Source organism: Mus caroli, unplaced genomic scaffold (assembly GCF_978045245.1).
Source record: "Mus caroli unplaced genomic scaffold, Mus_caroli_1 scaffold_6, whole genome shotgun sequence".
Taxonomy (NCBI): domain Eukaryota; kingdom Metazoa; phylum Chordata; class Mammalia; order Rodentia; family Muridae; genus Mus; species Mus caroli.
In genome coordinates, this window is record NW_028227261.1 from 23,950,707 (window position 1) to 23,970,321 (window position 19,615).

Consider the following 19,615-nt stretch of genomic DNA (forward strand, 5'->3'; position numbering starts at 1 on the left):
TAAAGGCCTGCGTTACTATCACCCAGCTCTAAAGGTCATTTCTCCATCCGCTTATCCTGGGGGTTTCGTATGCACTGCCTTCTGGTGCTATGTTGAGAGCTGGGATAGATTCTGGTGGAAGAGTTAGACACACCCCAAGTCAGGCATTGCGGTACTCAGCTGTAGTACCAGCTGCTAAAGAGGCCGAGTCCAGGAGTTCGAAGCCAGCCTGTACAATGTAGTGAAATTGAAAGAAAGACAAGTTCCCCAGCCATTCTAAAGGAGTTACTTTCCCGAGCCTCCATCCTTCCACTTTTCGTTGGGTAGAGTTGGACCATACCCTTCTTCTGGTCAGGCCCAAGTCTCTCCACCCCAAGGTTACTGCTAGAACCTGCACAGAGCCTGCAGCTAAGGATTCCTGACTCCTGTCTCTCTGTTACAGTATCCTTTTGGATGAGGAGGGCCACATCAAACTCACTGGTGAGTGAAGGGCACCTGCTCCTTTGGGCTCTGGGGAGGATGACCAGGCTCCATCTGATAGGTCTCAGCTGATGGCTGTGTTTCCTGGGAGACGATGCCAGTTACATACATGCCAAAAACCTAGGCCTTGTTACTTAGTTATTTTTTTGTGTGTGTATGGGAGTTTTGCCTATATTTGTATCTGTACCTCATGCATGTGTTGCCCAAAGAAGCTAGAGTCGCCTGCACCTGGTTGTTTGTTTGTTTGTTTGTTTTTATTATATGTAAGTACACTGTAGCTGTCCTCAGACACACCAGAAGAGGGCGTCAGACCTCATTTTGGGTGGTTGTGAGCCACCATGTGGTTGCTGGGATTTGAACTCTGGACCTTCGGAAGAGCAGTCGGGTGCTCTTACCCACTGAGCCATCTCACCAGCCCTGCACCTGGTTGTTAACCATCATGTGGGAGCTGGGAATGGAACCTGGGTTGTCTGGAAGAACAGCCAATATTCTTAACTGCTGAGCCATCTCTTGAGGCTCCCTAGGTCTCAGTTCAGACGGAGCTCCCACTGACAACCTTGGTGATACCTGGCTCCAGTCAGAGGAGCTAAGTGTGGTAGCCGTGGGCGTGGCAGGGATCCTAGAAGTGACTTCTCTACCCTCCATGCTGCAGACTTTGGCCTGAGCAAGGAGGCCATAGACCATGAGAAGAAGGCTTACTCCTTCTGCGGGACAGTGGAGTACATGGCGCCCGAGGTTGTCAACCGCCAGGGTCACACTCACAGTGCGGACTGGTGGTCCTATGGCGTTCTGATGGTGAGTGTCCAGGCTCTAGACTCAGTTTCCCCTTGTCTCTCAGCTGCACACTGTTGTACTTTGTTTCCTTGAAAGAGCTGCGGGCTTTAGTCCACCTGCCTGAAGTACCACCCCTCAGCTAACTTGGGGACTCTCCTCCGCTTCCTTCCTCCGGCTTTAGTGCTGCTCCTGGATTCTAGGTTGGGATGGGGGCAGAGGCAGGTACAGGCCTTGCTGCAGCTAGACTTAGACTGTAAAGTCTTACCAGGCCAGCAAGAATCCCCGGACTGCAGCAGGGTAGCCTGGGAAGGAGGGGGAGGGACGTGTGGGAGACAGAGAACAAGGCCACACCTATATGTTTCCTTTCCCCCCCCGAAGTTTGAGATGCTGACGGGCTCCCTGCCCTTCCAGGGGAAGGACCGGAAGGAGACCATGACCTTGATTTTGAAGTAAGTACCAACACTGCCTGGCCCTCCAAGTTCTCCCTAATCCCACCCCAGTTGCAGGGCCAGTGAATTGCTTTTTCCCTGTCTGCAGACCCTTGCTGTCTGCCAGGGCCAGTGGGAAGTGTCCTTAATGTCTCTGGGAGGTGAGTTAGTGGCTGGCTTCTCTGGACTGAGCTGGAAAAGAGAAAGGGAAGGGGCTCTGGGATTCCTGGGTGGGGCTCAGCCCTGATGAGACCTGTGGCTGTTCCAGGGCGAAGCTAGGCATGCCCCAGTTTCTGAGCACGGAAGCCCAGAGCCTCCTGCGGGCCCTGTTCAAGAGGAATCCTGCCAATCGGCTTGGTAAGCAACCCCAGCTCAGAGGAAGGGACATGGCAGTGGGGATCAGGGTACAGCTGCAGCCTAGGCCACGGGGCCACATCTGGGACTGAAAGGAGCTGTTGTCCTTTGTATGAGCAGACAATGCTGCTGGCCACCCTATTTTCTGGTTCCATGTATGGTGCTGGGAGGGTGACCTGTGTGGGGGGAAGGCAGGAACTGAGTCATTCATACCCCCTCAGGGACAAGGACACAGGCCCCCACACAGCTTCTCTGCCAAGGTTGCTGGCTCAAGGGAAGGCGCAGGAGCTTAGGAGCGAGAAAGGTCTCAGGCCTAGCTGTGGCTGTCCCCGCTGCCCGGCACCCAGCAGTACTGTAAACATTTGCTGAGTGATTGAATACGGTTTATGAGCCTGCGCTATGGCAGGGGACCCCACCTTTCTGAGCCCCAGGTTCCTTGTGTCAGTGGAGACAGTGATCCTGCCCTGGCTCCCAGGGATCTTTGATCAGAGGACGTTCCTGTTGTTCAGTGAAGTATACAGTATTTGCCGAGTTTTTTGGATGCTGGCTTTATCTGGATCACAACCAGCTAAGGTCCAGTCCAGGTCCCTGGGTTGAATCGAATGAGCGTTTGTCTCAGGGATAAAGAAGAGAGGTCGAGAGGTCGTAGGAAGAAAAGGGCAGAGAGGAGGGGGGGCCTGTGGTCGGAGTGGATGAAGGCCCTTGTTAGATCTCAAAAGAAGTCCAGCTTCTGTCAGGATTGATGCTTGGACAAGTTTCCCATCCTGCCCAACCCCTCCTTCCTCAGTACACCAGCAGAAGCTCCATAACGTAGAAAATACTGAGCAGGCTCCAGACTTCAGGGTAGTGGGTACTGACGCAGGACAGGGTGAACCCATGCTGCCCTCCACGGTAGCAGCTGGTCCAGAGCCTGGAAGACAGAATGGGTGTCTGAGGTTGGCTTCATTTGGCTTCTTTCAGGCTCGGGCCCTGATGGGGCAGAGGAAATCAAGAGACATATCTTCTACTCCACCATTGACTGGAATGTGAGTGCCCGTGCCTGTGCCCTGTGATGGACGCAGGAAGGGTGAGGGAGGGGCCCCTGCCAACCGTGGCCTCAGCTGTGGGAGGTAGAAGGCGAGCAGCCCTTAACATGCCCTTGGAGGGGTGATTTCAAGCCCTTGAAGACTGCTCTCCCTTGCTGTTATCCACTGAGCAGCATAGCTTCTACTCTTCCTGTCGGGGCTGCTAGCAGGCTGTGGGGTCACCATGGTGACCAGAGCATACACCCCACCTTGCAGAAGCTCTACCGGCGTGAGATCAAGCCCCCTTTCAAGCCGGCTGTGGCCCAGCCCGATGACACCTTCTACTTTGATACCGAGTTCACGTCACGCACACCCAGGGGTACGTTCCTGACCTGACTTGTCTGTCTTGGGCAGGGTAGCAGATCTTTGGGGGAACCCTGGGCTACAGAGGTGACCGAGGATTCTGGAAGCCCAGGTGTGTGGGTAGATAGGCAGTATCTGGCCCCGTGGGCTTCATGCTCCATCCTGACTTCATGCGACCCGACTACTTCCCTGGGCTTCTGTGGACTGCTTTGTTTCTCAGTGAGGAACTGAAGTGTGGGGGTGGTTTAGGCCACAACAGGAAAGTCAGGACCCCCTGCCCCAGGCATCTTCCAGCCCACTGGGACCACTAAACACACAAGGCCTGCGCTTGCATCAGGCATGAGGAATCTGACCTGGCAGACCTATGATGGAGAGGCTCCGGCAGCGCAGAGGGGACAGTGCCCGCAGGCTGGATGAGCTGGGAAACCTGACGTCCAGCCAGATACTGCCAGTGGGTGGGGAGGTGTGTGTTACTTCTGAGGCCTCTTCTTAGAGGGTGATTGTTCCCTCTGTGTAGCTTGCACACCATTGTTGACAGGAAGCGCATCACTTCACAGCTGTCTTGTCTTCTCCTTATTTATCTGCCAAGTCCATACCAGGTCCCTGCTCTATGCCAGCCGTAGTGAGAATGGTGGATTGTGAACAAGACAGAACCGTGTAGCTCAGGTGTCGGTGGGAAGGATTATAGAGGGTCAGAGGAGCGACATCAGGTAGCTTTCTCAGGGAAGGGAATATAGCTAAGACTTGAATGATGGACAAAGGGTGGGTTATCTAATCCAGGAGAACGGCGTGTGTAGTGACACCGAGACACTCTTGAGTGTGTGGAGTTCATCGGGACTGAGTTCCCAGAGGGGAGAAATGAGGCTGAGGCCACGTGGATCTCACATGCCAGACTTGGGGGTGGGGGGTGGGGTGAGCAGTCCCTTGATGAGTGTAGAGCACAGGTGGCCCCAGACTTCTTGGTTGGAACTGTCCCTCTAGCTGTGCTGAGAATAGGCCTAAGAGGGGGATGGACCTGAGGTGAGAGGGTGGGAAGAGGCATCCTGGGCCTGGCCTGAGCAGGAGGCTGGGTGTGGGGCTCTTACAATCTTCACGTGACAGGTCTGGACCAGTCTAAGCACGTGTTGGTTTGCTTATATTGTGTTCGTTAATTGATTATTTGGAGTTTTTAAAGATTTATTGATTGATTGATTGATTGTATCAGAAGAGGGCATCAGATCTCATTACGGGTGGTTGTGAGTCACCATGTGGTTGCTGGGATTTGAACTTCGGACCTCCGGAAGAGCAGTCGGGTGCTCTTACCCACTGAGCCATCTCACCAGCCCTATTTGGAGTTTTTAAGACAGGGTTTCTTTCTGTGGCTCAGGCTGGCTTAGAACTCTCTGTGTAACCCAGTCTGGCCTCCATCTGGAGCAATCCTGACTCTGCCTTCTGCGGGCTGAGATTGCAGGCCCGTGCCGTCATGCACAGCTAAGCATTCGTTTAGTATGTGGATGAAAAATGAAGTCAGAGGAGACCATGGCTCCTCCCAAAGCACAGAGGGGACTTTTATTGTAGATAAAGGGGAGAAGGCAGGCAGAGGGGAGAGTCCTAATGGAACATGGCCGGCAGACTGAACTGCACCATGAGAGGGGTAGGGGGGAAAACAAGAGAGGAGCCGGTGACCAAGGGGGTGGTCTGGGTCAAGAGACCAGAATAGCCAAAATAGCTGAGTTATTTATCAGGCTGAGGAACGAGAAGAGGAAGCCCGGTTCTGGGAGGGAGAGGTTTAGGGTGAGGGCCTGCGTGGAGAGCCCTGGGAGGAACCACAGGTCCTAAGAGTTTTCCCAGGTTTCTTGGAGATCTAACAGTGAATGTGTTTGTGGTTTTTTCCCTGATGCTGGAAATCAAACCTACATTATATGATGTAGGCAGGTGCTATACCACTGAGCCACACATGTTAACAGACAGGCCAAGGCCTGGGGTAGATGAGCCTTAAACATGCTCCCTCCAGGGCTGCCTGCTGAAGCAGGCCCCGGCCCCGGCAGTCTCCCTGTCCTGGACTGCAGGCATCAAGAGTACCCCCTCACGCCCATGTCCTCTATTTTACAGATTCACCAGGCATCCCTCCCAGTGCTGGTGCCCATCAGCTGTTCCGTGGCTTCAGCTTCGTGGCCACTGGTCTGATGGAGGACGACGGCAAGCCTCGGACCACTCAGGCCCCCCTACACTCGGTGGTACAGGTGAGGGTGGTGGGCCCTGCTGCTCAGTTGCCTTAAACAGAAGAGCTAAGAACACAGGCTATGGAGCTGGCAGGTCACGCCTCTGGGACCCAGATGACCTCCAGTCTCTTGGACCCTCATGGTCTTCATATGTAAACCCACTAGTGATTGATAACACAATTCTTTTTTTTTTTTTTTTTTTTTTTGGTTTTTCGAGACAGGGTTTCTCTGTATAGCCCTGGCTGTCCTGGAACTCATTTTGTAGACCAGGCTGGCCTCGAACTCAGAAATCCGCCTGCCTCTGCCTCCCGAGTGCTGGGATTAAAGGCGTGCGCCACCACGCCCGGCTCCTGATAACACAATTCTTGATACCTGTCTCTGAATGGCCCTGACTATTGGCTTAAAACAGATAGGAACTTCTTAACATCAGAGCTCATGGCCTGGGCTTAGCTTACAAGTTGGCCAGACTCTAGAGACACTTGGCCCGTTGCAGAGTAAAAACGGAGGCTCAGAGAGGGGCAGACTCCTGACTGAAGCCACACAGGTCAGATGACACTCAGGTCTTGTGGCTGTTTCTCTTTTGCCATGCCACCTCTACCGAGCCAAGGCCTGATGTTAGGGATGACCTCTGCACCGTAGCATCCAGGGTCAGGCTGACTCGTGTCTCCTGCAGCAACTCCACGGGAAGAACTTGGTTTTCAGTGACGGCTACGTAGTAAAGGAGACGATTGGCGTGGGCTCCTACTCTGTGTGTAAGCGCTGTGTCCACAAGGCCACCAACATGGAGTATGCTGTCAAGGTGAGCCTCCAAACCATAGCTCTGCTGAGGCTGCTGGGTTGGGGTATGATGGGGAGTGTCTGTGGACAATGACAGGTGAACGGCTGCTTGGTTCTTCCTGGCTCTGTAGTATGGCCTCCATAACAATACAAAGAGGCTCGCTCCATGGGTCTTTGCCCCTGACGTTGCTATGGCCTCCCGTTCTCTTCAGGTCATCGACAAGAGCAAAAGAGATCCCTCAGAAGAGATTGAGATTCTTCTGCGGTATGGCCAGCACCCCAACATCATCACCCTGAAAGATGTGAGTGGGGACGGAATCGTAGAAGCCAGGTTGGGGCTGGGATTTGACTGAGAGACCCCATGTTTTTGACTTTGGGGCCTCCTCCCAGCACACATGAGAGGAGACAGGGGTCCCTGAGCCCTCCCCTGAGGGCTTTTTTTTGTGGTTTTTTCCCTGATGCTGGAAATCAAACCTACATTATACAATGTAGGCAGGTGCTATACCACTGAGCCACACATGTTAACAGACAGGCCAAGGCCTGGGGTAGATGAGCCTTAAACATGCTCCCTCCAGGGCTGCCTGCTGAAGCAGGCCCCGGCCCCGGCAGTCTCCCTGTCCTGGACTTCAGGCATCAAGAGTACCCCCTCGCCGGGCGTGGTGGCGTTTTCTAACCGTCACCAATGATGTCAGCACCCACTGTCCAGCAAGATGGAAGCCCAGATGGGTGGTGGGCCACGGACACGTGGCAGAGCCCAGCCCTGAGCCTGCTTGTCTGGAGAGCTGGCGATAAGGGCCGCAGGCTGATGGCGCGGTCTCTGGCAGGTGTACGATGACGGTAAGCATGTCTACCTGGTGACAGAGCTGATGAGGGGCGGCGAGCTGCTGGATAAGATCCTACGGCAGAAATTCTTCTCAGAGCGGGAGGCCAGCTTCGTCCTGCACACGATCAGCAAGACTGTGGAATACCTACACTCTCAAGGGGTGAGGCTCCGTGAGACCGGGGGTGGGGGTGGGGGGTTGTCCCAGGTCACAACCTGGGCAGAATGCAAGAACTGGCTGCCTCAGGACTGGCAGCCTCCACATTGCCAGTCAAAGGGGATTACGGTGGGTAGGTGGTTGGCTGTAAGAAGAGAAATGAGGCCAGACTCAAGACCATTTGTCCAGTACCTACTGTGTGCAGCACACCAGGCCAAGTTTAATTTAAGAGAAAGTCTCCTTTGTTCTTTCATTGGGATTTCCACAAAATCCTGAGTAAGATGTTTAATTGATTGAATGACCTGTCAAGTCACTGGCACTTGACAGGCCAAAAGTCTGAAGGTTGGAGCTGTGCCGTCTTTTCCCCTAGGATCACACAACCGGGGAAAATGGTGACTGGAAGTTGTAAGGAGGGGTAGATTTCTGTTTGGAAGGTGCAGGGTATTCGAGAGAGTGACCCAGGTGCTGAGAGAGAGAGAGTGGGTAGGGCCGAAGAGCAGGGTGTAGCTTTCTTTGTTGATGTTGCCCTGGTGGGTAAACTGAGTGGGGGGCTAAGGTTCCTTATGGTTGTGAGTTTCCTTGTGGCGCTCTATGACTGAGGTGATGTTTTGGGGAGCATCTGGTCAGACAGTGAAGGGTTAAGAGCGATGGCAGCCTGGTATCACGTGCCATCAATCCTAGCACTCAGGAGGCACATGACATGAGATGAATGTTCGAGGCCAGCCTGGTCTAACTAGTGAGACCTTATCTCCAAAGAGGAGAAAAAGTATCGGAAGTCAGACATGGCTGTAATCCCAGCACTTGAGAGGCCAAGGGAGGAGGGAGCATCCCAAGTTGGAGGACAGCCTTGGGTATGTGCCACCAACATGTCACACATGCATGCGTATGTGTGTATGTGTGGTCTTGCATTTGTATAGGCAAGTATGTGGGCAGGTATGCGTACACGTGTGCCAGCATGTAGAGATCAGAGGTTGACGTTGGATGTTGTCCTTAATCACGTGGCTGCACTGTATGTATTGAGGTAGAATCTCTCATTGATCCGGGATTGTGCTGACTAGCCAAGCAATTTATTTTAGGATCCCTGACTCTGCTTCCTAAGTGGTAGGATTACAGGTAGCCTGCCCTATCTGCCCAGTGTTTACATGGATGCTAAAGATCTGAACTGTGGGGCTGGAGAGATGGCTCAGTGGTTAAGAGCACTGACTGCTCTTCCAGAGGTCCTGAGTTCAATTCCCAGCAACCACATGGTGGCTCACAACCATCTGTAATGAGATCCGATGCCCTCTTCTGGTATGTCTGAAGACACCAATGGTGTACTCATATACATAATAGAAATAAATAAATCTTGAAAAAAAAAGAAAAAAAGCAAAAAGATCTTAACTATGGTTTGAAGGTCACATGCTGCCCTGTTTTGCTCTCTATTGCTGTGGCAAAACATACAACTAAAAGCGGCTCAGGGAGGAAAAGGTTTAACTTGGGTTATACTTCCCAGGCCGCAGTCCAATTGAGGGAAATCGAGGCAGGAATCTGGAGGCAGGAACTGAAGTAGAGACCACGGAGAAGTACTACTGACTGATTTGCTTACTGTGGCTTGTTCAAATTGCACGCACACACACTCCATCTATCTATCTATCTATCTATCTATCTATCTATCTATCTAATGTATGTGGGGTGTTTTGCTTGTACACCACATTGAGTTCCCTAGTGCCTGCATTGGCCAGAAGAGGGCATTGGCTTTCCTGGAGCTAGATTACAGACAGTTGTGAGCTACCCCATGGGTGTGGGAATCAAACCTGGGTCCTCTGGAAGAGCAGGCAGTGCTCTTAACTGCTGAGCCATCTCTCCATCCCCAGCTTCCTTTCTTTATGTAACCCAGGACTCTGTGCCAAGTGGGCTACAAAGAGAAGTCCTGTCTCCAAAAAAAAAACCAAAAAACAAAAACCAAAAAAGTAGTATGTTCATGGGCACACAGATGCACATTGAGGGCCAGAAGAGGGCAGGTGTGAGCCACCAGGCGTGGGGCTGGGAAGCAGACTTAGTCCTCTAGAAGGGCACAAGCGCTCTTAACAGTCTCCTCAGCGCTGGCCTGTTTGAACTGCCTCAAAACAAACACATGTAACAAGAGTCCCTTGCAGTCCGCTTCCCTCTGAATAGCCACATGGAATAGTATATGACCCTTGACTTGTAAATACCAATAGCTAAGGACTTTTTGTTTTTGAGACAGGGCTTTAATTCTAGCACTGAAGAGGCAGGGGCAGACAAATCTGTGAGATTGAGGACAGGATGGTCTACCTAGCAGGACCTCATCTTCAAACGCATGTGACCTCATCCACCTGGGCCCTGTTTCTGAACTGAATTACAATTTGCATAAAATGTACACCAATGTCATCTGCCGTGTGACACTTTCCTGTGGTGAGCCACTTCTGTACATAAGAGATCTGTAGTTCCCTTGGAATATCTCAGGTTTAAATCTCCTGTTTCCTGGTAGCATGATTGGTGTTGTGTGTTGTAACAAACACCACATCTGTGTTTCCCGTAAGCTAAAGCTGGTTGCAGCTCCTCTAACCCTTGCAGTGCTGTGCCTTGCCTCTGACTCCATTCTGTGCTTTATTGATCAGCGGGAGAAAGGGTCTTTTTAAATTTTTACTATTGTTGTGATTGTTCTTACTAGTTTGTTTTTCAAGTTGGGGGTTTCTCTGTGTATCCCTGACCACTCTGTGGACCAGGCTGGCCTCGAACTCAGATCCATCTGCCTCTGCCTCCTGAGTGCTGGGATGAGAGGTGTGCTGTATCACAGCCTGCTTTTGTTTTTATTAGTTTGGAGATAAGGTCTTATAACCTAGGCTAGCCTAAAACTTGCTATGTAGCCCAGGATAGTTGTAAAGTCATCCTGCAGCCTTGCTAGGCTGGCTTGTAACTTACAGAGATCCACCTGCCTCAACCTTCCCAGAGCTGGGATTATAGACACTATAGCTCCAGTACCCAGATGGAATACTTAGCTATTACAGGCCACTGAACTTCAAGGAATTCTAGTTTTCTTTTGTTGTTGTTGTTGTTTGTTGGTTGGTTGGTTTTTTTTTCGAGGCAGGGTTTCTCTGTATAGCCCTGGCTATCCTGGAACTCACTCTGTAGACCAGGCTGGCCTCGAACTCAGAAATCCGCCTGCCTCTGCCTCCCGAGTGCTGGGATTAAAGGCGTGCGCCACCACGCCCAGCGGTTTTCTTGGTTTTAAACTGACTATATCCATAGAGGAAGAATTAGAAAGAGGGCTTATGACCATGTCTAACCATGGCATCCATTTCCATGTTTTAGTGATGGGGTGGAAGTGGAGGGTCATAATGTCCTCTGCTCATACCTAGGGACAAAGCTCATAGTGCCTGAGATAGTTCTGTAGAACAGTTGGGCTCTCATTTGTACTTAAGAACGGGTACTTTCACAGGACCATTTGGTGAGAAGGTCTGTGTCGGACATTCTGCTACAAAGCAATAAAGTGGGTTGGGGGCTGGGACAGCCAGCCAGAATCACTTGTCTACTCAGTGGGACATTGTACTTGATCCTGCGTGGCATCCACAGACACAGACTCATATTGCCCTAATAACTCAGGCCAGATGGGAGCCACCCCATCTCCTCACTGGGAGACCCTCATGTTGAGGATTTATCTTTTCAGAGTATTTGAATCTATTGTTTTACTAAACTAGGCAAAAAATTGTCAGTGTTAGGTTGCATATAACTTACTAAGGGAATTCTTACACATTTGTTACTTGATTTAGTATGTATGGGAGTGTATGCCACGGTGCGTGTCAGAGGATAACTTGTGGAAGACAGTTACCCGCTTTTGACATGTAGGGATCGAACTCAGGTCATCAGACTTGGCTGCAAGTGCCCAGCCCTCTCCGAGGCCCAGAATCCTTTTATAAGAGGGAACTTTACCTTATAAGCAAAGCTTAAGTTTGCTTGCCATGTGGGTTTTGAATGGTTGTGTTTGAAGTGGCTTTGGTCTCTTATGTGGTCAATGCAGGCAGACTAATGTTTAACCGTATCAGGTCAGAGCATTAATGTTTCCTTCTCCTGTCTTGGTAATACTGGTTAAAGATCCCCCTTAGCAGCTCTGGCTCAATTATAGAATGCTTGTCTGGTGTGCTGGAGGTCCCGGGTTCCATCCACAGTACTAAACAAACACACACGCACACACACACACACACACACACACATGCACACGCACATGACTGTAACTCCAGCTTTCAGGAAGCTGAAACAGGAGGATCATGAATTTGAAGACAGTCTGGGCTGCTCTGTAGCAAGGCGGCCTGGACTATATAAAAAGACCTTGTCTCAAAAACCAGAAAGGATAGCGCCATTAATCCCAACACTCAGGAGGCAGAGACAGGCAGGTCTCTGTAGGTTTGAGGCCAGCCTGGTCTACAGAGTAAGTTCCAAGACAGCCAGGGGTATGAGAAGGCAGAGTTGAGCTAGTGAATAATCAGTGGGGAGTCTGAAGCTTAGACAAGGAACTGAGTTCAGAACAAGAGTCTCCCAAAGCACCGGGCCCTGAAGACGCGGCATTTGGGAAACAGCTTCTTTCCCAAGGCCAGTTTATCGGTCACCAGGGTTTCGTTTCTGGCCTTTTCCAGATTCTAGGGGCTGCTGATGCGGACCCAGATACTTTTTTTTTGAGGTGTTTGCAGGGGCTCTGTGGGTTGGTTTGGTGTCTGAAGCTGAGAATCTACAAAAGCTGAAAGGGTTGACGAGGGGCCAGATCCAAAACACCTGCTTGTTTAATAGCATCTGTTTATTGAAATGTCTCATAAACACAACATGACGCACCAGTCACAATGCTGGTCCATTTCCTGGCAGTGAACACACCCCGTTCCAACTCTGACATCAATACATAAAGCCTTTCCCATCTCCCTGCCCGCTCACTTCTCTTTTCTTCTTCATCTTTTTTTTTTTTTTTTTTTTTTGGCTGTTGTAGTTTGGGTAGTGATTTGGGGGGGTTGGTTTGGGGGTTGTTTGGGGGGGGTTGTTTGTTTGTTTGTTGTTGGGTTTTTGGTATGAAGCAGGAAAGAGCCTTACTGCGTACCCAGGTTGGGGGGTAGTGGCATTGCAGCCTTGTGTGGCCACTCCAAGCTAGGCTCATTTTGCCTGCCTTCCTTCCCGTCATTCATCTTGTTGTGGGCCGCAGTTTCTGTTGCTGGTTTGAGTTCCACAGTATGGGTGGTCCAGTGAACTCTCCTTACCTGTTAGTAGACACTGGGTAGTTGCCGGGCGTCTGCCCCAGATGATATTGCCATGACAAGCTAGGGCGTGGGGTTTGGGAGATATGTTTTGCATCTCGTGTTTTGTTCTTTGGTTTGTTACTGCTTTACCCCGACAGGGTTTCTCTGTGTAGCCCTGGCTGTTTCTCTGTGTAGCCCTGGATGTCCTGGAACTCACTGTGTAGACCAGGCTGGCCTCAAACTGAGAGCTGTGCCACCACTGGCTTGTCTTAAGTGTTTATGTGAGTGTGAGTGTTTGAGTGTGAGTGTTTATGTGAGTGTGTGGAAGCAGAGGCCAGCTGAGCATTGTCCCCTCCCTCTGCCCTCATTCCTTCCAGGAAAGGTTTCTCCTTGAATTTTGGGCTTATATTTTCTCAGACTGGAAGCCAGGAAACCACAGCAATTCTCCTGCCTCATCCCTGTCAAAACTGGGCTTCCATCTGAAACCACTATGAGGTTACCGTGACAAACACCCACCGTTGTCCCAAGCCCTGAGTTAAACATCCCAGACCATCCCATGACCCTGGGCCCTGTACACATGTGTCAGTCCCATTTTATAGGCAAGAGAGCTGAAGGCCACACAGCTGTGGAGGTGAGGCCAGGCTTCCCTCCCTGGTTTGCAGGAGGGGTGGGCTTTCGTTCTGAGGTTGGCTGCCTTTGTGAAAACGGCCTGAGTTACTGCGTGGTGACTGTCCCCTCATCCCCAGAGCCGTGTTTAGTCTGGTTGCTATGGTTCCCCCTCTGTCTTCCCACTCACGCCTTCCCAGCCTACTGTGTCTTTCGGTGACAGTGTGCACACCTGGTGGCCAGGCAGCAGTGACTGGAGCATTTCTGAGCTGTGCTCCGCCCCACTCTGTGCCAGCTGTGTCCAGACTCGATTTCCGTCAATGTTGCTAGGGCAGGGTCGGATCACAAACTTCCCTAATGTCTGTTCCCCCAATGTGTCCTTTGTGCACAGTAAAACTGGGAAGGTCCCGAAATGGTTAGGACTGAGTTCAAGTCCTGCCCCTGTTTCTTACAAGTCAGAGTTTCTCTTGGGGTCTCCATCTCCTCCTCTGTAAAATGCCACCTGCCTACTTACTGAGGTGTGGTGAGTGGCCCCAGTGTCACCGTGATTGTGAAGTGACATTTTTGAAAAGGCTTATCTCTATACGTGTCCGTGAGATTATATGTCGGTGGTGGTGGTGGTGCGTACGTGAGTGTACCTCTGGCGGCCAGGACAGGATGTCAAGTGTCCTCTTACTTGGCACCTGTTCTGATAAGATAGGATCTTTCCCTTAGCCTGGAGCTCACATTTTCTTGGCTAGGTTGGAAGGCAGGAAGCCCCAGCAATCAGTGATCCTCCCCTCTCTCCACTTGGAGGCGGGGCTACTGGCACAGGGCATGAGTTTGTACTGTAGGTTTTGGGGTTCAAATTCTGCTCTGATCTTCATGATAACTTAGCTAAAAAAATTTTTTTTTTTTTTGTGGTTGTGGTGGTGGGTGGGGTTGTTCAAGACAGGGTTTCTCTGTGTAGCTCTGTCTCTCCTGCAACTCCCTCTGTAGACCAGGCTGACCTTGAACTCTCAGAGATCCTCCTGCCTCTCTCTAGAGTGCTCAGCCAGGGTTCCTAACTGCCAGGCCACCTTTCTAGCTCTGCCCTTGTTGGCTAGGTAGGTGATTGGGTTTTTTTTTTTTTTTTTTTTGACAAGAACGGTGTATCTCAGGTTGGCCTCTCACTTACCACGTTAGTCATAGATGGATTTGGACTTCCTGCAAGGGGACTCTACCACTGAGATACTCAGCACCTCCATCTTTTTTTAACATTTTTGAGAGAGTGTGTGACTGAGTTTGTGTATATTTGTCTGTGTTTGTATATATTTGTGTATGTGTGTGTGTGTGTGTCTTAGTTAGGGTTTTACCTGCTGTGAACAGACACCATGACCAAGGCAACTCTTAGACGGACAACATTTAATTGGGGCTGGCTTACAGGTTCAGAGGTTCAGTCCATTATCATCAAGGCAGGAGCATGGCAGTGTCCAGGCAGGCATGGTGCAGGAGGAGCTGAGAGTTCTACATCTTCATCTGAAGGCTGCTAGCAGAATACTGGCTTCCAGGCAGCTAGGATGAGGGTCATAAAGCCCACATCCACAGTGACACACCTACTCCAACAGGGTCACACCTAATAGTGCCACTCCCTCCCTGGGCCCAGCATCTACAAACCATCACTCTGTGTGTCTGTGTGTCTGTGTGCACTTGTGCTGTGGTATATGCATGTGGAAGTCAGGGGAAAATGTAGGTTCTCTCCTTTAACCTTGCGGATTCTGTTGACCAAACTCAGGTATCAGACTTGACTGTGAGTGCTTACCCCTACTCAACCATCTTGCTGACCCCTTGACTTAACGTTTAAGGGACTTGCTCTGTCAGCTGCAGAATCTAGATGGCATTGGGGACAGAATTCCTGATCAGGAGGAGCCGAGAGGAGCTGGGCTCTGGGCGTTTTAATGGTAGAACCAGCAGCACGGGGGTGGGAGGTGGGGTTGAGAAGTACAGGGGGAAAAATCTTTTAAAAGAGAGGAAGAAGAGAAAGAGAAGGACCAATACTGCAGGGGGTGGGGGCTGCCTTAGGAGAGAACGGGTGATGGGCAGGTCAGAGGGAGAAACTGGGGCAGGTGCAGGGCTGCTGCCGTCTTCACAGAGACTTCATGAAGGCGATGCAGAGCCCGTGAGATGCTCCAGCTTGCACAGGTGCTTGCTGCCAAGCCGGACAACCCAGATGTGGTCCCCTGAGCACACACGGTGGGAGAATCGACCCCCCCTCTCAAATTGTACGCCTTGGCACACACATACACAGTTTTTTCAAAGGCAGTATACCAATATAGGGCCCCGTTTCAATACCTTCCCCACTTCTAGAGGTCTGTGTGCCAGTCTGTGTGGCTTTTTCAATTCTGACCATTGGCATAGGTCACTACTCCTGCACCATATACCAACCCAAGCCCTCTGCCCGCAGGTTGTTCACAGAGATCTCAAACCCAGTAATATTCTCTATGTGGATGAGTCTGGGAACCCCGAGTGCCTGCGCATCTGTGACTTTGGCTTTGCCAAGCAGCTGCGGGCCGAGAACGGACTCCTCATGACACCTTGCTACACAGCCAACTTTGTGGCACCTGAGGTAAGTGGAAGCGTCAGGTGGCCCTGTGCCTGCTCTCAATCATCCTATATTGTCCAGACCTTGACCCAGGTCCCAAGGGAAGACATATAGCCATGGTGTGACTGTTTCCTGTGCCCCTCAGCCTGACCGCCCTCCCCTGCCTCCTGCCAGGTGCTGAAGCGCCAGGGCTACGATGAAGGCTGTGACATATGGAGCCTGGGCATTCTGCTGTACACGATGCTGGCAGGGTATGTGTGAAGTCTGGGCCCCTGGCCCTGCCTTTGGGAGCTTCCAAGCTCCTGACCTAACCCCCTAGTGCCAGGATGGAGGTCAGAGGCTAAAGCTGGATCTGGGGATGTCTCTCTAGATACACTCCATTCGCCAATGGGCCCAGTGACACCCCAGAGGAGATCCTCACCCGGATCGGCAGCGGGAAGTTCACCCTCAGTGGGGGAAACTGGAACACGGTTTCAGAGACAGCCAAGGTGAGTCTGTGAGGTTTGAAGGGCAGAGCCGGGCTGATATCAGTGCCTTTCCACAGTTCTAGGACAGGTTTCCTACAGCCTCCCTCTCCCAAGTAGCATGTTCCACAAATCCCCACTGCAGTGTTATCCCAAATAAAAGATTCCCAGACACACGCACCTCCCCTGTTTGTCTGGATAACTTCACACCCCTTCTGTGTTCTGGGCCCTAAGGGATGCAGAGGGCTGCCTAACCCTGTCTCTCTCTATGGAGAGTTGATGTGGTAGAGAATACGCCAACCCTTTGAAGCTAGCTCTCTGGTCAGGTGTGTGGATCCCAGCTCTGTGGATCCCAGCCCTGTGGATCCAAGCCCTGTGGAATGCCATCCCAAAGGAGGCTGGGCTTGAACATGCATTATTGGGACATTTCTATTCATCTAGAACATCTCGTAGCACAGTTGAACCCTTGGCGAATGGCACCACCTGTACTGGTTGTTGTCACCTCTGTTTCTCAGAGGGACAACTGAGGCTCATAAGTAACAGCTCTCCGAGAGGGAAGAGCTAAGTTCAGGGTTTTTATTATTTGAGGCTCTGTTACTATTTCCGGGTTGGTTGGTTTGCCTTTGGTTTTTGTTGGTCTCACTGTGTATCCTAGGCTGTCTGTCCGAGAGTTGGTCTGTAGACCAGGCTGCCATTAAACTCACCAGCATTCACCCTCCTCTGGCTCTTCAGTACTGGGTTTAAAGGTGTACAGCACCACACCCAGCACTATATTATAACTGTGGGGGGGTGGGGGGAGGCAGGGGCAGGGAAACATGTGAGGGCAGGTGACCTCAGGGGCCAGAAGGCATAGGGCACGCTGGAGCTGGTGGTGTTACATCTGGGTGAGCCTCCTACCCTGTGTACGGGAGTGCCGGGCCTGGCGGTGATGGTGCACACCTTAAATCCAGGAGACAGAAGCAGGCAGATCTCTGAGTTTTGGTTTCAGCCTGGATCACTGAGTTCTGGTTTCAGCCTGGTCTACAGAGCAAGTGCCAGGACAGTTAAAAGGCTACATAAGGAAACCCTGTCTGGAAAAAACAAAAAGAATTAGAGTGCGGGAAACTGAACTCTGGTCTTCTGGGAGAGCAGTAAGCACTGAGCCTGCTTGCTTTGGTTTCACTTTGAAGTTAAGGTCTCTCTCTCCCAGCCCTGGCTGCCCTTCAAGGCCTATGTAGCCGAGGCTGGTTTTGAACTGGTGGTCCCCCCTGGCTCTGCCTCCCAAGTGCTGGGATTAAATACCTGGCATGGATTTCTCTTTTCATTTTTGTTCTTCACTGAGCCCAGCACCTCCTGCCCACCAGGCCAGCTCTCAGGCTCTTACCCCAAGAAGGGTCAAATTCAAGCTTCCTCTACCTGCCTCCCCACCCCCAGTCTTCAGGTGACCCCACCTTTCCTCATGGCTTTTCTGAAGGAGAAAGAAAAAGATGTCCCTCACATACCTGGAGCAGCAAGGAGGGAAGAAAGAGATCCTGGGATGGGGCGGGGGAGGAGGGCTTTGGTGTATAAAGAACGAACTGCAGGGGCTTTTGTAAGGGCTCAAGCCAAAAACGACTGGACACAGTTGGCCTTCCAGTCACTGGCCATCAGTGGCCCATGGCTCTCTGCTTCCTCGGTGCCCCACCCGTCACCTCCTTGTTCATATGTGTCCAGGACTTGGTATCTAAGATGCTGCATGTGGACCCCCACCAGCGCCTCACAGCCAAGCAGGTCCTGCAGCACCCATGGATCACCCAGAAAGACAAGCTTCCCCAGAGCCAGTTGTCCCACCAAGACCTGCAGCTCGTCAAGGTCGGCATGAACACCTGGGGCTGCCAAGTGTCTGGGGTGGTTGTGTGGGGTTGGTCTCAGACCGGTGGGTTATGGCAGGACTTGAAGTTCTAGGACTGCCTAAAACCAGGGGATGTGGCAAAAGCCAAAGCCCTGCCCCTAAGGAAGTTCATCCCAGACTTAGCATCGATGCATTCTTGTGCCCCAGGGAGAAACCCTGGTCATAAAGCAATAAGTACCCAGGCTAGAAGCACGGGGCTGGATGGACTGGGGAAGCTTGGGAGGGGTGGGCCAGACCCTGGGGGACGTGTGTTTTGATGCCCACTACCCACCCTCCTTCATGGTCTGATCTCCTACCTCTTCTCTTAGGGAGCCATGGCGGCTACGTACTCTGCTCTCAATAGCTCCAAACCCACCCCTCAGCTCAAGCCAATTGAGTCGTCTATCCTGGCCCAGCGGCGGGTGAGGAAGCTGCCATCCACCACCCTGTGAGCCGCAGTGCAGACGAACTCCTCAGAGGCAGAGGCCTTCCCAGAGAGAGCAAGCCTGGGTCACAGGAATGGAGTTCTAAAGGAAGTAACCAGCCCAGATCTCCCGTGAGCGTGTGAAGTGCCTTCCTCCCCGGGACGGGCTCTTCTGGGCTCGGGCTCCACCGTGTGAAAGCCACTCACTGTACAAACTATTTTTTAAGAAAAAAAAAAAAAAATGGCATCATCTCCCATGAATTTTTTACAAGATCCATTTGCCTTCTTGGCCATCGCAGTCCCAGGAGGAACAACGAGTCACATGTGTGGCCGAGACTCCCTTGGTAGCTTTGGGGCCCTCCCCGCTGTTGGCCGTGGGGCCATCTGCACATGACTTCGAGAAGGTCCAGCGTCGCCTCTCAGAGCTGTCTCCTGGCTCCTCAGCAGAACTTGGTCCCCAGCCGTCTCTTTTTCCGTTCTGTTCTGGGGTTCTAGAACCACTTTCTGCTAGAGCAAGGGACCCCCCCACACCCTGTCAGCTCTTGGCTCCAGGCACCAGCATCCACAACACCCATCCTCGGTGGGTCCCTGCGGTGGGATCGGACAACCCCATGGAGAGGAAGCAGAAAGCACTTTTGGGGAAACCTGCTGTCTGCCGCTAGACAGAGTTCACAGGAGACCAGGGAGGCGGTCCCCGGGCGATGAGGGCTTTTTCATTTCCTCCTCAGCTGGTAACTCAGGGTTCATCTGTCCAAGGCCTTTCTAATAAACTTACAATCCAGTCAAAGCACCCGCTCTTCCTTCTGCTCTTTATCCTCCTTGAAGACTTCAACGGTGACAGGAAACCGGCTAGGGACAGGTTAGCCCACTTGCTTGAAGCACACGTCATTGAGAACCCCTCTGGTTCTGTGCATATATGTGCTCCTATGGGAGGATTCTCTTCACGGTATGGGTGAACACTAACGACATTACCAACCAGCAACGGCCGCTGGCCCTTAGTGATAAATATGCAACCCAAGACCTTAAACACCCCAGACAGGTAGTCTGCCACCATCCCCCCCTCCTCTCTTTTTGGTGGTGCTTACAATTGAACTCAGAACCCTGCACAGTGCTGTGTCACTAAACTATGCCCCTGTCTCATTTAATCTTAACCCTGTCA

At 51.8% G+C, this 19,615-nt stretch overlaps 1 protein-coding gene across 4 annotated transcripts in view; it reads left to right on the forward strand.

Moving 5' to 3' along the window:
- Window positions 1–19,243, forward strand: part of Rps6ka1 (ribosomal protein S6 kinase A1) — a 40,551-nt gene extending 21,308 nt beyond the window's left edge. For all 4 annotated transcript variants that reach the window (XM_085838868.1, XM_085838866.1, XM_085838867.1 and 1 more), the window contains 15 exons: window positions 422–459; window positions 1,112–1,254; window positions 1,612–1,682; window positions 1,930–2,018; window positions 2,976–3,040; window positions 3,296–3,398; window positions 5,474–5,604; window positions 6,257–6,382; window positions 6,573–6,662; window positions 7,185–7,343; window positions 15,582–15,743; window positions 15,894–15,970; window positions 16,090–16,207; window positions 17,876–18,013; window positions 18,362–19,243. In XM_085838868.1, the coding sequence (XP_085694994.1) occupies window positions 422–459; window positions 1,112–1,254; window positions 1,612–1,682; window positions 1,930–2,018; window positions 2,976–3,040; window positions 3,296–3,398; window positions 5,474–5,604; window positions 6,257–6,382; window positions 6,573–6,662; window positions 7,185–7,343; window positions 15,582–15,743; window positions 15,894–15,970; window positions 16,090–16,207; window positions 17,876–18,013; window positions 18,362–18,484 (1,633 nt within the window). In that variant the 3' untranslated portion in view covers window positions 18,485–19,243. The remainder of the gene's footprint in view (window positions 1–421; window positions 460–1,111; window positions 1,255–1,611; window positions 1,683–1,929; window positions 2,019–2,975; window positions 3,041–3,295; window positions 3,399–5,473; window positions 5,605–6,256; window positions 6,383–6,572; window positions 6,663–7,184; window positions 7,344–15,581; window positions 15,744–15,893; window positions 15,971–16,089; window positions 16,208–17,875; window positions 18,014–18,361) is intronic.
- Window positions 19,244–19,615: the final 372 nt, after the last annotated feature.